Raw genomic sequence first — 18,271 nt, forward strand, 5'->3', positions numbered from 1 at the left:
TGTTTTCCTCATTTTATGGAGTCAAACACAGAAAGGTTAATACTCTTGCCATTGTAGTCACATTGTCTTTCAACAAATAAATGTAAGTTCAGTTGGACACACACACAAAAAACATTTTTTTTCTTTCCCCTTTCCAGTTATTAGAAAAGTTAAAAGAACGTTGGCTCTCCACTGGTGTATGGCATAATCTGGAGTTGGTGAAGACAGTCATTGTAGAACCACAGAGAGGAGAAAAAACTGATTTTGATGAATTACTGCAGGTGTACTATGATGCGATCAAGTACAAAGGAGAAAAAGGTAATTGGAAATTATTCGATGGTCAGTGAAAAAAAAATTTTTCCCATAAAGTGAAAAGTTGGTGCTGTTAGAATTTTATTTGTGTTATCTTTTTTAAATGAATTGCACTTGAGAAAAATTATATTTTATAATCCTGAGTGAAAAGAAAATAGGTTAAAGAAATTCTTTTATTTGGAGTTGGAGTTGTTCTCCTATGAATATTTTCACTTGAAGATGCCAGTTCAGTTTTATGAAACGGCATGCGTTCAGGTATTATCCCATAGACTTCCTTACGCTAACTAAAATGTTTTGTTAAAGAAGGTAGGTAGAGTATGCATTAATATCTTCCTTACTAGCCAAATGAGCCCTACATTTTTATGTAAAAAATATACTTTTTGCTTATATTTTATTACATAAGGTAAACTTGAGTTTTCAAAACGTAACTGAAGGCTAAATTTCAAAGTTAGAGAATGCCCATAAAAAGTTTGACAAAAAGGGCTAATAGTAATTTATGAACAGTGCAACATCATAAAGATATTGTAACATAATTGTCAATATCCTTGTATGGTAAGATTATACACAGAGTATTCTGTGTATGTGTGTTTTAAATACTTTTCAATATAATATTGATTCAATATGATATATAGTATATATTAGAGTTATTTAAATCATTCTGATAACTTTACATTCTGGTGGTAAAGGTAATGATTTCACTTTCAGTATTTTAAAGTTAAAACAGTTGGTTCACAGTTGCTCAGTTTACATGCAAGTTACTACTCTGACATGGTTTTTCTGTACAGTTTAACTGAGAGATACACAGTTTATAAATTGGTTCCACCATGTTGCACCTAAATGTAATTTTGTTTCTTTTATTTATTTGAAGACATTGAATTTTTAAAACTTTATAATAGTTTTTAATTTTGATTCTTAAAATTTGGTATTATAATTACTTAATAATCAGATCTTTTCAAAATGACAAGAATAAGAATTTCTGGGAATTTTGAGTGTGCTTATAAAAATGTTGATTTTCTGTTGCTTAAGATGGTGCCCTCCTGGTGGCAGTTTGTCGTGGTAAAGTGAGTGAGGGTCTGGATTTCTCAGATGACAACGCCCGTGCTGTCATAACAATAGGAATTCCTTTTCCAAATGTGAAAGATCTACAGGTAGGCCAGCAAAGCCTTAAGAAGTTTTATTTCTCACAGAAGTTGTTGATTTTGTGTAAGGTTAATTAGACATTTTTCTTGTATCCTCAGGCATTTTATTTTATTTTATTTTTTAATTAATTAATTTATTTTTGGCTGCATTGGGTCTTGGTTGCTGCACAGTCCTTTCTCTAGTTGTGGCGAGTGGGGGCTACTCTTCATTGTGATGCACGGGCTTGTCATTGCGGTGGCTTCTCTTGTTGCAGAGCACGGGCTCTAAGCGCACAGGCTCTAGAGTACAGGCTCAGTAGTTGTGGCACACGGGCTTAGTTGCTCCGCGGCATGTGGGATCTTCCTGGACCAGGGCTTAAACCCATGTCCTCTGCACTGGCAGGCGGATTCTCAACCACTGCGCCACCAGGGAAGCCCCAGACATTTTATTTTAATGGTCTGGTGACTCTGAATGAGTGAGAAAGGTTTAGGAGATACGGGTTTATTTTATTTTTAACTTACCCTGTCTTCTGCTTAATAAGAGTGATTTTCAAAGTGTGGTCCTGGGTCGGGAGCATCACTGTTATCTGGGAACTTAATAGAAATATATATTTCCAGGCTCCATCCAGACCTACTGAATCAGAAGCTTTGGAGGTAGAGCCCAGCAATTTGTGTTTTATCAAACTCTTAGCCACAGACTGACAGGGAGCCCCCGGGGAATTCTAGGGCCCTTTCTCTATCTATCTCCCTTCTCTCCAATGCCATGCCTTGCCCTGCAGATTTTAGTGATTTTCGCTGTTTCAAGTTCTGATATTTTCCACTTCAGCTCGGCAGAAACACCATACTCTGCTTGTACTTCAGTGCTCTGTGCTACTGTCGGAAAATTATACCTAGGAAGAGAGCTGAGAGTCATAGAGTTCACCTAATGGATCTTATGAGATTACAGTTTTAGGCTGCCTGGTGTCTACTCCCTAAAAGCAGTTGCTTTTATCTGTTTTGTCCAGTTTTACAGTTACTTACAGTGGGAGGGATATTCCTAAACCAGGTATTCTACCTTGGTCAGAAACAGGAGTTTTGCTTCATTATCGCTAATTGTTTGCTAAACATACTTGAAAAATTATTTGGAGTAATAATTTGAAGCCTAAGGTGATGTTATCTTTATCGGGGAGGATTTTCTTTTACTTCCTGCAGGAATTTGAAGTTCCTAGCAACCTGAGACCAAGACTTGAGGTTTTCTGGCCACTGAGCTGACTCCGTTGAGTATAACCCATATCCCTCCCAGGATACAACCTGTTAGGATCTCATACTACAACAAGAATTCTTTCCCTAGGCAGTTATGCTCTTTATTGATAATATTTTACTAGACACTGTGAATTATATAGTATTAACAGTAATAATATTTCTCTAGTTAGCTTCTACTCTTCCCTAACCTCTGGACCTTGTCAAAATTTCTGAAAGTCCTCAGGAGGTATTTAATCCTTTCAGCCTACAGTAACTTTGGTGGCTTCTACTGCCTTTCTCCAGCCACCAGTGCTACCACTGAGAGTGCTGATGACCATTCCCAGGGCTCCTATTCTAAAGTGGCTGATGCTGCCTCTGACTACTACTACTGATGAAACAGTAGACATCCACTCAAGAAAACTGTTGTGTTCACCATCAATAGCATTAGTGCTCATTCCACTGAAGCTGAGTTCTGCAGATTGCCCTGCTGTCGGCAGTGGTACTGTCTTTTTTTGATGTCTTATCATTTTACCTTGGCCCTATATTACTGTACTAACGCTGCTTTAAGTGGAGAGAATCTCTTTCCCACACTTTCTACCCCGCATTCTTCCCACGTCTTAAATATAAATTTTTCCCCCTAAAACTAGCTCTTTCAACTTTTGCTTGTATCTTCTTTCATTCTTGGACCTATGTATGAGTCCTTCAGAGCTGGAAAAGGAGCTTTATGGCTCATAACTAGGTTGTACTAAATATTACACTCACAAAGTAACAAGCCCTGAAAGAATTCACATCAAACTCATAATAGTGATTATGTATGAGAAGAGAAAGGAATGATATTGGGGGTAGTTATCAAAAGGGACTTCAGCTTTTCCTATAATAGCTGTTTTACTAAAAAGCAAACTTAAAGAAAATATGGGGAGAACACAGGTGTTTATTATGTTATTCTTTGAAAAATCCTTAAAATTAAAGTGTTACTTGTGAAAAAAAAATTACACTTACCTTCTACTTTCTCTACTGTCATTCCCAACAACTGTGATTCTGGGTGTTGTTATTGCACCAGTCTTGGACTTCTTAATGCTTTCTTTCCTCAGGATAAGTTCTTCCCAGGCAACATCTCAGTCTGTCTTTTAAAAAAAAAGATACCAGTGACCTGCTCTGACATTCCTCAGTAATGGTCCTACTTGTCATAGTTGTGCTTATTTGAATTCCAATGGCTCTAGTTGTATAAAACAGCAAAATAACAGAAGCTTCAATGAGGTCTGCATAGGGGAGGAGAGGAGGGTGATTGTAAAGGAGTTTCCCTAGTGGTTCCTAAAAGGGACAAGCAGGGTGGACCCAAGAGTAGTCTGAGCTGCAGGATCAAGGGACAGACAGATAAAGAGGAAAAGTCATTATTGGAAAGACTTGGAAGTGTATTTCTTGTTGCATATGTCTGGATCACTTCTTCCTATCTAACAAACAATTCTAAAACTCAGTGGCTTAAAATACCAGTCATTTACTATGGGTCAGCATCTATGAGGGTGGGGTGGGCAACAGATGATTTCAGCTGGGCTCAGTCACCCTGCTATGGTTTGACCAACATAGGTTGCACTCAACTGGATCAGCTCTGCTGATGGATCTCATCCTTTGTGGACCAACAGACCAGCCAAAACATGTTATTGCAATGGCAGAGGTACAAGAGAGCAGGCTTGACTGTGTAAGCACTTTTCAAATACCTGCTTATGTCACATCTACTAACATATTGCCCAAAGCATGTCACATGCCCAAGCCCAAAGTCAATAGCAGTGGCGGGGCTGGGGGGAGGGGGTATTTTCCACCACACATGGCAAAGGGCTTAGAATAAGGACTCCAAAAAGGAGTCCTGGCCTTTTTTTTTAATAACTAAAGGATATTTATAAAGCATTCATTCAAAAGACTGATGTTTATAAGCTTTAAGAGTATAGATATGCAATTTTTATAATAATTAAGGACTTTTATCTTCTGGAAATGACCAGAATATAATAGGACCTGAAATATCTGAGTATCTGAAATAACTCAGAGCACCATTATGGATTTCTTAAAATTTATAAATAATCAAATAAGTTATTGAAAATAATAGTACACTTCTATAAGATATAAAAGAAATACAAAGTTTGAAATTTTAATAAAGCCCACTTCATTTTTTGTTGTTGTTGCCTGTGTTTTTGGTGTTATATTTAGGAAAACATTGCCAAATCCATGGTCATGCAGATTTGCCCCTAATGTTTTTTGTCAAAGAGTTTCATAATTTTTGCTCTTAAATTTAAATATTTGATCCATTTTGAGTAAAGTTTTGTATATGTTGTAAAATGAGTCTAACTTCCTTCTATCTAAAATGAGTCTCTTGTGACATCATATAGTTGGATTATGTTTTTTTTTTTTAATTTATTTATTTTTGGCTGCGTTGGGTCTTCGATGCTGCTCGTGGGCTTTCTCTAGTTGAATCGAGCAGGGGCTACTCTTCGTTGCGGTGCGCGGGCATCTCATTGTGGTGGCTTCTCTTGCTGTGGAGCACAGTCTCTAGGTGTGTGGGCTTCAGTAGCTGTGGCGCGCAGGCTCAGTAGTTGTGGCTCATGGGCTCTAGAGCTCAGGTTCAGTAGGTGTGGCACATGGGCTTAGTTGCTCCATGGCATGTGGGATCTTCCCAGACCAGGGCTCGAACCCATGTCCCTTGCATTGGCAGGCGGGTTCATAACCACCACGCCACCAGGGAAGTCCTGGATCATGTTTTTTAATTCATTCTGCCAATATCTGCCTTTCTGTTGGAGAGTTTAATCCATTTATGTTTAAAGTAATTACTGATAAGGAAGGGCTTGTTTTACCATTTAACTATTTGTTTTCTGCATGTCTTATGTGCTTTTTGTTCCTCAGTTCATTCATTATTGCCTTTTTTGTGTTTAGCTGTTTTTTGCTATGTACTATGTTGATTCCCTTCTTTCCTTTTGTGTATATTTTTCAGTTATTTTCTTAGTGTTACCTTGGGAATTAGTATTACCTTGGGGTTAATCTCTGTCTCTCCCTTTTTATATTGTTATTGTCATAGATTACATCTTTATACATTGTGTGCCATTAACATAATTTACAATTATCGTTTTATGCTTTTGCCTTTTAAATCACATAAAAAAAAACAGTTACAAACCAAAAGTATGATAATATTGGCTTTTATATTTACCTACATAGTTATTTTTACCAGTGTTTTTTATTACTTCCTAAAGCACATACTTACACTGCCTTCATTATGTTATATTTTAGTGTTTATAAATATGTTTTATAATCTGTTAGATTACCTAAAGGATTAGGACAATTTCTTAAGTATCTTTGTCTCTACAATTAAATATTGCCTTGGAATATAGTGAGTGTTCAATAAATTGATTTAATTAATGATTAAATATGTTTATTATTTAATATATTTATATTTAAAATCTTAAATATGTATACTTATATATTTAAATATAACTAAGTATTAAATATATACTAAATATTAAAGTAAAATTAATTAAAATAAAACTAAAAGTTCAATATATTTAATATAAGTTATCAAAATAGTATTTGGTTTTGTTGTTTGTTTTACTTGACCTTGTTATTAAAAAACAACAACCCTCCATTCCTAGACTCTTTAATTAAGGCATCATAATGATAGTAATCATTATTTGATGATAATGACTAGGACAGTAGTAAACATTAATATGACTTATAATAAGGCAGTACAGTATGTTATTACAATCATAAATCATTAAAGGAGTTATGAAGGGAATACTCAATTCCAATAGCATTTTACACCCTAATACATAGTAGGACATAATAATGGAGAGAGTATATTAATTATACTGGCTGTCACTCTTTATATTAGTGTTCTATTGTTGTGTTACAAATTACCACAAACATAGTGGCTTAAAACAGCACACATTTCTTATGTTACAGTTTCCATGGGTCAGGAGCCTGGGTGTGGCTTAGCTGGGTCCTTTGCTCACGTTTCCACAAAACTGCAGTCAATGTTGTTGGCTGGGCTGCTTTCTCATCTGGCTCTTGGGGTCTTCTTCCGAGTTCATTTAGGATGTTGGCAGAGTTCAGTTCCTTATAGTTGTAGGACTGATCTAGCCAGGAGCTGCTCTCATCTCCTGCAGGCTACTCAGAGTTCCTTGTTATGTGGCCTTCTCACAGGCCCTCTCACACCACGGCAGGTTATTTATTCAAGGCCAACAAGATACTGTCTAGCTCCAGTCTCCTAAGATGGGTTCATACAACAACATAATAACAGGAGTAACTTCCTCACACCTTTGCCTTATAACATGATCTAATCAAGGAAGTGACTACCCCATCACCCTTGCCATATTCTGTTGGCTAGAAGCAAGTCACAGGTTCTGCTCACACTCAGGGTGAGAGGATTATACAAGACATGACTCTCTGGGAGTCACCTCAGGGTGTGTCTGCCATATTCTGGTTTTCTATAAAATGAATTGATGAACTAAATGATTTCCATAAGTGGTTCTTCCAAACCTAAAACAATACTTCAAGTTACTGGACCATAAATTAGGACTTCACAGTTTTCTTTTACATTAGTACTCAGTCTGTCATGCAAAATAAGTGGAAATTATTTATAAATGAGAACCAGAAATATTCTATCTTATGAAAACAAAACAATCTATTTCTGTCTTGTTTTCTCTATTGTTTTATTTGAATTCCTGTTTTAAAGAGTTAAGGTCAGTGTCCGAGTTAGAAAAGTGATTTGAGTGGGACAAAGAGGGCAATGACCTTAATTTTATGATACTAAATTTTTTTCTTAAATTTGAAACAGATTATGGAAGTGAAAATTAAAATACAGTTTAAAATACTAACTTAAGACTCTTGTAGTCTCAACTGCAGAGTTAGGCTTTTAGAGAAGCAGGAAAATGTATGTTAGAGCCAAAAATATGACTTGTTTGGCTGTGACCAGGATTTCCTCTTCCCACCTTGGGGACTAGAAAGTAGAGGTAGGAAAATTTCATTTTGGAGCCAAGTGTGACTTGTTTAGTTCAAGTCATAATTTATTGCACATACCTCAGGGACCTGAAAATAAAGAAACCCACTGTGAAATGTTGATAATGGGCCACTCTGAAGGACAAGAATTAAGCTAACTTTCCTGGTGAGGATTTTTTTCACTTCCACCTTTCCCAGATGCTTCTGATCATTCTATAAGGACATACTTAATCGTGTAATAGTTAAAAAGAAAACTTTCTGTGCACTAAAGCAAAGTATTTGAGGGGCAGGAGAGTGAACCAAGGCCTTTATATGATTAGATGTTGGTGGAAAAATATAACTAAAAGAAAAGTTGTTTTCTTTTAATGCAATTAAGTCACAGTATAACAACTCTGCCCTTTTAGTGGATATCTAAAACAAATCCTTTGGCTAATTAGTATGATATAAAAACTTATAACAGCCTTCAACTTTATAATTCAGGCATCCACATCTCAAGTTGGTGGCATGGGCATAATTTGTGAGAAGTTGTAAGGTATGATATTTAGAGTTTAAAATTCCATTTTATTTGTATTCATTAGCACAGTTTAGTAGTATATAAAAATATTCTCCCTTCATGGGTATTGTGCCTTTTCCTCTGAAGAAAAATGCATAAAACCATGGCATGTGCCTAAAAATTTTTATGCTTTAAAAATGTTCCAGTTGGTATCTTAGATTTCTATAACAGGTTTAATAAAATTTGATGGTAATATTCTATATCAGAAGAGCTCTTACAATTATTAAAATAATTAAGATAGTAAATTTTATGTTTGTGTATTATTTTGCTTTAGTAATATAGTATGTTGAGTCACCAAAATAGATTTCATTTGGAAACTATTTAAAATTCCGATAGTGATCTGATTAGTTATCTCAGTATTGGCATATGATAATCATTATGAATTCCTTTTTTCATTTGGGAAACTTCTTTTAGCTCTGAAGATACTGGACTATTTAAGTGTATTATTTTTTAATCAATTTTGAAAAATTACATTAATGATTGAAAGATACTGGCATCTATTTTAATTTTGTTAAGTTAGTTATTGACTTTATAACAAACACACATAAATTTATAAGCTACCATGCATTCTTGGCATTTTATAAACCTCAGAAAAAGGCTGTTATCCCTTGCTTGCCCCAGAGGATAACAGCATTAATAAAATTGAGTGCACATTAAACCAGTGCTTTCAAGTGTCAAAGTATTATTAGATGATGGCAGTATTAGAATTCTTGAATCTGACATTTCTTTTTAAGTAGACTGATGTTGTTCCTTCATTATTCTTGTTGCTTTGGCAGCAGTATGAATATTCCTGAGTAGATGAATGAAGGCGGGAATGCAAGGGATTATAGCATATCAAGACAAACTTGATTTCAGAAACAAAAACCTTTCCTAATAATTTTGAGTAGATTCATATTTTCCTTTTGAATCTCTTTTATCATTGTGTTAATGATCTTGAGTGTTTTAGCATTCATTTATTCATTCAGTAACAAACTTTCACTAAGAGCCTGATTTGTACTAAATACAGTTAAGTGCAGAAATAAACAAGATGCTACTTCTAATTATGTCTATAATTTAGTAAAGTACTTGAACGTGTAACAGGATGTTTTGGTTGGATAGGGTCTGGGTGTTCCAATGCTTAGGGAAAGTGAAGTTGAGCAACACCTTTCACCTCCCATCCAGATATCCTTTTTTTTTTTTATAAATTTATTTATTTATTTATTTTTGGCTGTGTTGTGTCTTCGTTTCTGTGCGAGGGCTCTCTCCAGTTGCGGCGAGCGGGGGCCACTCTTCATCGCAGTGCGCGGGCCTATCACTGTCGCGGCCTCTCCCGTTGCGGAGCACAGGCTCCAGACACGCAGGCTCAGTAGTTGTGGCTCACGGGCTTAGTTGCTCCGCGGCATGTGGGATCTTCCCCAACCAGGGCTCGAACCCGTGTCCCCTGCATTGGCAGGCGGATTCCCAACCACTGCGCCACCAGGGAAGCCCCAGATATCCTTTTACTTTGAGTGATTTGCCTAAAATAGGTGGAAATTCAAATCTCAGAGAAATGAGATTTGAATCTTGTCTACATTGAGATTCAAACATACAAACATTTGATCAAGTGGAATGGCCTCATCAAAGACCAGATTATAAAACTATTCAAGTTATTAAGACTATTCAGAATAGTGAAACAACCATTTTTTGAATATCTGGCTAGAGTACCAAGTACTTTATAGTCTGGTGACACGGTGATACATTCACAGATTATAGCCCCTTGTCTCATGGAGCTTACACTCTTGTGAGGAATGTTGAAATTAAAGTAATAAAGAAGCAATTAATTGCAGTTGTGATGAAGACTGTAAGAAAAAAGTCACAGGAACTATGCGAATGTATAACAGGATCCTGACCTAGTCTTTAGGGGTAAACAAAGACTTCCTGAGGAAGTGATATTTCAGCTGACACAGGAAAGAAGGCTAGGAGTTATGTGGGTGAGCAGAATGGATAAGAGTATTCTCAGCAGATAGAACAGCATATGCTAAGGCCGTAAGGTGTGAAAGACGATAGCTATTCCCAGGAATTGAAATAAGCTGAGGAAGAGAGTGAGATGGGGAGAATGGCATGTGAATAGAGGCTGGGAGACTTATTAAGGAGCCAAATCATTTAGGGCCCTGTGTGCCATTTTAAGGATTTGAGACTTTATTCTAAGCTATGGGAAACCAGATCCAGTAATAGAGCCTGAGGTCAGAATGTAGTGGGGTTCCGGTTATAGTGTAGCATCTGATACAGAAACCCACCTGGATTTAGCCCTGATAATAATATGTGGCTACCCAAGGGAAATGGCTGTGTATATAAACTTAAAAGGCTGTAATACTAAACTCTAACATTTAGGAGTCCAGCAACTTGCTGTTGGAATTGTTAGAAACATTCAGGTCAAATCACAGATATGGAAGAAAAACCTCCATCACCTCTGAATGTCTGGAATAAGTTTATCCTCATTATTTAAACCTTTTTTTCCTCCTCAGAAAACTTTTTTTTCCAGCTATTTTTTTTAAGATAGTTTGGCCAGAAGTATTATTAAAGCAGGTTCTAAGTATATCTTCAAATTCAAAAATTAAAATCTAGTTTAAATCTAAGTATTCCATCTACACTGACAACTTATAATTTGCCTTGGACAGAGAAAAATGAGATAACCAAACTCTTTGTTCCCATCCCTCCTCCAAAACAAACAAACAAATATAAAGATACAAAATAAATGGATGAATTGCTGAGGTATTTTTAAATTTAAAAAAAATTTTCCCATATTTCTTAAAGGAATCTTCTGGGTTTGGGGGAGGAAACATTTAAAATTACAAAATTTTCATCAAGTCTGATTGATAGCCTTTTCTTTCCAGTATTCATATCATTGTATTTCCTTAGGAAAAAAGCCACACCTGAATATAGCTACAAGTTAAACCTTTGGATAATTAATAAAGCAAATAAAACTTTTGTTTGGTTTTTGAAAAATTCTGAAGTTATTTTCCTGTGTTTATCTCTTTTTTTGGTGAGAACAAGAAATTTTTAACCTTTATATTTTACTTTTGCTCTCATAGTAGGTTGAAGGTTTTAAAAGTGAATTTATCACCCTGGGGACTTGTAAGGTTGATTGACACTTAACTTATTCTGTTGGCACAGAGCCTAATCAGTAGCACTACCTCAAGGGAAACAGTGGAATTGTTTTTTAACGTCTCTGAAAATAATTTTAATTTTTTTTCATCAGAGCAGAATTTTAGTTGTAGTAGATTTTAATCAATTTACTTAGATTCTCTTAAAGCCTACAGGGTGCAGATATATAGATGGGCTTCAGGTGAGTGTGTCACTTGTTTTTTCCCGATTATAAAGCCTTAAGGTCAAAGATAATATAAACTGTAGTAGACATCAGTGTTCAGTGTTTACAGCATCAGTCTTCCCTGTTTTTCACTGAGATTAAGGTTTGATACCTTGGGAATGAGTTCAATTTATGCTTTCTACCTTTGGAACAGATAATCCCGGTGTGCCAAGGAATATAGTAAGCTACGTAATAAGTCATAGTGTAATTCCTATCACATCAAAATGACCAGATTTGTTCTTTAAAATGACTTAATAGCAGGGTTTCTCTAGCTTGGCAGTAGTGACATTTTGGGCAGGATAATTTTTTGTTGTGAGTGATGTCCTGTGCATTGTAGGATGTTTAGCTGCATCTCTGGACTTACCTGTAGATGCCAGTAGCAAGTGTTCCTCCCTCACCAGTTGTGACAACCAAAAATGTCTTCAGATAGTGCCAATATCTTCTGGTAGGCAAAATCACTCTCAGTTGAACACCATTGTTTTATATAGTGAAACATACAAGTGTATGTCATGAATTAAAATGAACAATCTACATTTATTTTTTAGTTATTTTTTATCAAGTTGAAAAAAATCCAATAAAACTTTTACTAAGAGCCTGATTTATACTAAAAACATTAGATGGTTTCTTATATTAACAATCTCTTGGCTTCTACCCCTTTCCCAGCCCCTGCTTCTGAGAAGCAGTGACTTTCACTTCTTTTATCTATTTCATCTGGTATTTACATCCATATAATCAATTTTAGACATTAACTATTTACTTCCTACGTGAGATAGGATTTTAGCTCACTTACTCCACCTTGCCCTTCTTACATCCTCCCAATATCGTTAAATCACAATTTTTTATTAAATCCATAGTCAATATTCACATTATCATGACTATGAAAATATTGTTCACTGTAGTCAAATGATTTCCTTCCTTCCTTTAACTTTTTTATTTTTTCTTTTAAAAATATCTTTAGGGACTTCTCCGGTGGCACAGTGGTTAAGACTCTATGCTCCCAATGCAGGGGGCCCCGGGTTTGATCCCTGGTCAGGGAACTAGATCCCACATGCGTGCCACAACTAAGAGTTCACATTGCCACAACTAAGGAGCTGGTGAGCCACAACTAAGGAGCCCACCTGCCACAACTAAGACCCAGCACAACCAAATAAATAAATATTTTAAATATATATATCTTTAAAGAAATCTTTAATAAATCTGCAACACCTCTCAATACAGTTTTCCTGTGAGACCTGTCAGATAATAGGTCAGTTCTTTTTCTCCCCCTGAAGACACCCCTTTTGGAGCCTTCTGATCTCCTGATTCAATCAAGACTTAAATTGCTCTTTAAACTCACTTAACTGCCAATATCCTGAGATTTCCCTTTGCTGTCATCCTAGGAATTTGATTTGCTTGTCTTCTGTGTTGGGTCCCAAGTTTCCTGGATCTCAGACCTTGTTCCTGTTTCTTGTTTCTTGTTTCATCTTGTGGTACATATCCTCCAGCAGTTTCCCTATGCATCAATTTCCTCAGCCTTTCTGGACTCCTGCTGGCCTAACTGGCTTATTTCCCATCAGTAGCTCTGTGGGTACTTCGGTTTGAACTTTCTCCTCTCTGCTTAGTCATTTAGTCTGCTTTTCACAGTCATATATTTGGGTTTGAGGTTACAGATGTCTTAGTTTAATTGAAGATAGAGACTATTTCTCTTTCTTATTTATCTTTTAATTTGGGGTCGGTTTTTAAGAGGCAAGGAAAGAACAAAAAAAAATTTTTTTGCCTTCCTGAAACCAGAAGTCTTCATTACTTTCTAAGATAAAGTATGAGACTTTGAAGTGCTATGATCCCACATGCTTTATTCCCACGCTCACACATTCACTTTTGAGAAGCTCTGAATCAAACATTCCTAACGATAATATTGCAAAGGTAGAAAGTAACAAATGCTTTTTAAAAATCAAACATTTACTTATGTTTGAAAGATGTCTGGATATAATAATATAAAAATCTAGATGGCGAAAGTATCAGAATTCATTTGTTGGGCTGTGGAGGTAATAAACAGAGTTTTAAGTATGTTTAAGTATGTTTTCAGTGTTTTCCAGTACTCACGTAATCTTTTACGTGCACATTTTCTCTTGCTCATGTTCATTTTTAATGGTGTTTAATCATGTGAACTCTGAGTCTGAGCGTCCTCTCACTGGGATTAGCTTCTACTTTCTATGCCTGCCATTGCCACTAAACTTTTGTGGAGTCCTCCCAGGGCCTCAGTGCTTAGTTTTACATCTTCTCTCGCATCCACAAGCCTCTTCCATGAGAGACCTCCTTATCTTCCAGGGTTGTATAGGAGCAGGTGCAGATCTTTATCACTTGCTGAATGCAGCACTACTCATTCCCCTTAACAAAACCTCTAAATATTGGCACATTCCTTCAAGAGCCTAGGGTTCCATATACAGTCTCACATTGCTTTCTTATGTAAGACAATATTTCATTTTGTTAGTTATTATTGCTAGAAGGGTTTTATTCATAGTATTTGGCTCTTGTATGTGACTTTAACAAGGGAAGCTCTAGATTGTAAGATATATGTAAGGAATAATATTTAGACTAATAGAGGACACTCATGTACTCATTCTGTAGATTACACCACTAACATGTTTTATATAGTTCTCTTCAAATACAGCTCATAGGTTGCAAAGTGGTCAAAAAATATTTTGAAGAATATTAAAGAGTGCTAATGTTAGTTATAATTTCTCAGAAAATTTAAGATCAATTGCAGAAGTCATTTAGAAAAAGGTATGTTTCAAAACTAAATACTGTTCTCTATGAGTCCTGCCAATGTACATATTTTCATTGATATATGATGAAAAAGTAGCCACTCTGTAAGCTGAAGAAACTTTTAAGTCACCTAAAATAATGTGTCCTTATGTTTAGTAGTATAGGTTAAGCGCCTTCAGAGAGAGTTGATCTAAGTGTCAGAACTCTAAGGTAGTTGGCCTACGTTGTCTGTCAGTCCTATGACTTTTTTCATTTACATGCAACAATATATTACAACAGCATGCCACCCAAACCTATATTGGTTTTTAGAAATGCAGGATAAGTAATGACTCTCCAGCCTGCTTACCTCTAACATATGGTGCTTTACAGTTTTGTGTCCATTGTCATTTCTTTCTTGAACCAGCTCTATGAGGTAATGTGGGCAGGAATTATTTTCTTCCATTTACAGAGGAGGAAACTGAGAAAGAAAGCTAAATGGGGTACTGTGACTTACCCAAGGTCAAACAACTAATAAATGTCAAAGCTTTGACTCTAAGCCGTGTGCTTTTTCCATTATATCTCCTTTCCTCAAAAAAAGAAAAAAAATATATATATATACATATATATAGTATTTTCTAGAGATGATAATTTAAGCATTTTCAGGTTTATCTGTATAATATTTTATTATGGATAGCCTAACTAAATTGCAACAAAGCCTATTTTTCTTTAAAAAAATTTTAAAGTTAACCCTTTACAGAATAAGCATATATTGACAGAATAAGCATATATTGTTGTTTCTTGCATGTCTTAAAGTATTAACTGTCTTTTCTTTTAACAGAAAAATATTAATTTCTGCTTTTTTCCTGGGCTCTTATCTTGACAAATTATTTTCATAATTTAAAAAAAAACCACTAAGATCTAATGCTCCATACTGACAGATGTTTTTGCATTATTATTATCTAAAGCCTTTATTCAGAATTGCTTGAATGTTACTGTGTTACCAATAAACTATTCTGGGCTAGTAGCTAAATTATTATAACCACTTGAGGTTGAATATGTTGAGAGCAAGAGATGCTTGATTTGAGGGGAATATATTTTGTTATTTTTTTTATATTTGAAATTTTTAGGCTGTTTATTTCAACACTGACAATTTATGACACAAAGTATAACAGGTTTCTCTGCAAAAAGTGTCTTATTCAAAGCAACCTTCAAGCCTATGTGAGATAAGTTATATTAGTTACTATGTCTGTTACTATGTCTTGATTCTTATTTCTTGGTAGATTACTGTGGTCACCTCCTAGTGTAGTGTAACAAGGAGAGTAAGTAACAATTGAAAACCATTTCGAGTGTGTGTGTGTGTGTGTGTGTGTGTGTGTGTGTGTGTATTTAAGTCTAAAAGGGAGCCTGGCTTCTTAACTCTTGGCAGAAACCCATTTTTCCCCATTTAAAACAATATATATACTATATTTGGTTAACTTGGTGTTTCAGAAATTTTGAAAATATGCCAGATGAAATAAAACCAGCTATATTCCTTTTATCTAGCTAACTTATTTCACATACAAGCTCTTATGCTGAGTTTAGAACTCTAACCATTGGAATTTATATTGTGATACCCTGATAAAAGTGTTTACACTGTGATGATATGGAGCAATAAAAGTCTAATGCACAGTCTCTGTCTTCCAGATTTGGTTTGCTATAAATGTTTACATTTTAGGTTCTGTACCTTGGCTAAAGATAAACTGTTCTTCTTGAGTGTTTGCTAGACAAATGTGTTTATTTTTCTGAGGCTAAGTTTTCTTAATATTTTTAATTAGTAAGTTTAGCTGATCATTTGTTCTTAGTCTTATTTCCAGGCTTGAACTTTTGTCATAAAGCTTACATACAAGAAAATAAAAGTATATTCTGCCTATATTGATTGCTTTTAGGAAAGCATTTATTACTGAAATCATAATACATATGTATACGAATTGGGACAAATTCCACCGTCTTTCATATGAGGCAGTAGTAAAGAGATGCATTTATAGTTCCAGCTCATATTTATCACACCACTTATTTCTTCAGAAGCTACTTATGAAACTTGTAAAAGGCTACTCTTGTACAGACCTATTTAAAGCCAGCACTGTTGGGTTTGACTAAGTGGAAAAAATAATATTCAAAATTGTGACTTAAATTTTTTGTTGACATATACAGTATGATCCTTTTGGTTATTTTATATATACTACTGCTATCATTAGTATACTACTTATACAGTCTCCAGTAAAACTGAGTCATTGAAGGACTTAAGGAACTTACTATTTGATCTCAAGCATTTTGTAATGTTAAAATCAGAATCCAAAAAAAAAAAAAAAAAAAAATCAGAATCCAAACCCATATAACTTCTGCTTGAATGCTATATGGGTATTTTAACATAATTCCCTAAGTCCCACTTCAGTCTTGATTATCTATCTTTGCTATTCAGGATCTCATCTCTACTTATATCAGGTTAGCCTGTGATGCAGAGATATTTTCAGCTGTCTAGAAACTACCATATTAAGGGTGTTTTTCATTTTGTGTGAATGTTGAACTCCAGTTATGAAAAAAAGTTTTGTGAATCAGTGTAGCATCTGAACCAATGGGTTACAAACACAAGCTGCTACAGGAGTTAAATAGATTATTTAAATGAGTGAGCTAGTTGAGAGTTGGCATGGGCCTTCTTCACTTTGCAACCTCTGATAAAATAGTTTGCCTTCTCCCTGCTGTTCACATACTCCTCCAAAATTACACATACACTAATTTATTGGGGATGGGGAGCAAGTGGTTTAAACTCCTTCCAGAGTGTACAATTAAATATAGCTTTCTATTTTGGGAAAGCCTTGTAAAATGTATTTGAAAAGTAATATTAACTGGTTTAAAAGATCATCTTTCCAAACCACACTTGAGCTTACTTTATGGTGTTTACTTTCTGTCAAAACTTAGAAAAAACATTCACAGTTAACTTCCATAACATAAAATGTCTGTCTCATTAGGCATTAAAGAAGCATTGGTCGGTCAACAGGTATAATGCTATTAGACTGTATAGCTAATGTGAATGTGGACATGACCTCCCAAATAGATCAAAGACTAATCTCTTTGACAGTTACAAGATGGCAGAGCTTGCCATGGGCCTTTTGCTGCTGCACATTGAAACTATTTGTTTGGAAAGCATGCCTGAGGGATGAGAGTCTGTTTATAAGGATGAGCAGGTAAAAGTAAAATGTTGTCTTTTGACATTTCAACTAATCCCTTCTAGCCTTTGGTTTACTTAACATTTAGGCTATTTGCTGGCAGGAGAAACTGGCTTTTTCACATATGCTTTATGTCATTTTAAATTGGGCATTGATTTTCGTACCTGATAATTCCTAAGTGTACAATGAAATAGATTCTGATGTCATTAAAAAGAGGTGTACTGTCTTTCTACCTTTTCCAAACCCTTAGTTTTGCTTTCCCTAATTAAATGTGTTCACCCAAAGACAATTTTTAAATTTATTTTTAAAAATCTGCTTCTTTATATAATAAAATATATTTCAAAGTTAGCCTTTATATATATTTACTTTCAAAAGTTTTTTTTTTTCTTTACTTTTTACCTCAAATAATTTCCCTAGGTAAAATATTGGCAGTATTTTAAAGGCCATTTGGATTGTAAAAATTATTTGAAAATTTGCAAGAAGTTGAAATAATGTAGTCATACATAAAAGTTCATTCATTTTAATGAAAAATAAAAGACCAAGGAGAGAGAATTTTGTTTATTTAATCTAATATTTGCTATATTACCTCCAAATATTTCATTTATAACTAATATTTCCTAAAGCAACTGTTGTCATAGGCAGAGTGATCATTATAAAGTATTTGTTTCAACATGGTACAGTAAATTTTGAAAATCCTTAAGCTATTATGTCTGACAAAGGATAAATGCAAATTTGGGGGAGGGGAAATAATGTTAATATAGAGAAATGCTTAGTTACATTTTGAGAGATAGGTAGGAAATGTATAGTTGGATAGAATTTTTAAGTATTCTTCTAATCTCTAAATATTTTAATATACTTTATT

The 18,271-nt window shown here is 34.9% G+C and overlaps 1 protein-coding gene across 8 annotated transcripts in view; it reads left to right on the forward strand.

Moving 5' to 3' along the window:
- The window catches only part of BRIP1 (BRCA1 interacting DNA helicase 1), a 209,870-nt gene that overhangs the window by 148,378 nt on the left and 43,221 nt on the right, over positions 1-18,271 (forward strand). For all 8 annotated transcript variants that reach the window (XM_082439919.1, XM_082439925.1, XM_082439926.1 and 5 more), the window contains 2 exons: positions 138-297; positions 1,318-1,439. In XM_082439919.1, coding sequence (XP_082296045.1) covers positions 138-297; positions 1,318-1,439 — 282 coding nt within the window. The remainder of the gene's footprint in view (positions 1-137; positions 298-1,317; positions 1,440-18,271) is intronic.

This window comes from Balaenoptera physalus (assembly GCF_965194825.1).
Source record: "Balaenoptera physalus genome assembly, chromosome: 20".
NCBI classification, from domain to species: Eukaryota; Metazoa; Chordata; class Mammalia; order Artiodactyla; family Balaenopteridae; genus Balaenoptera; species Balaenoptera physalus.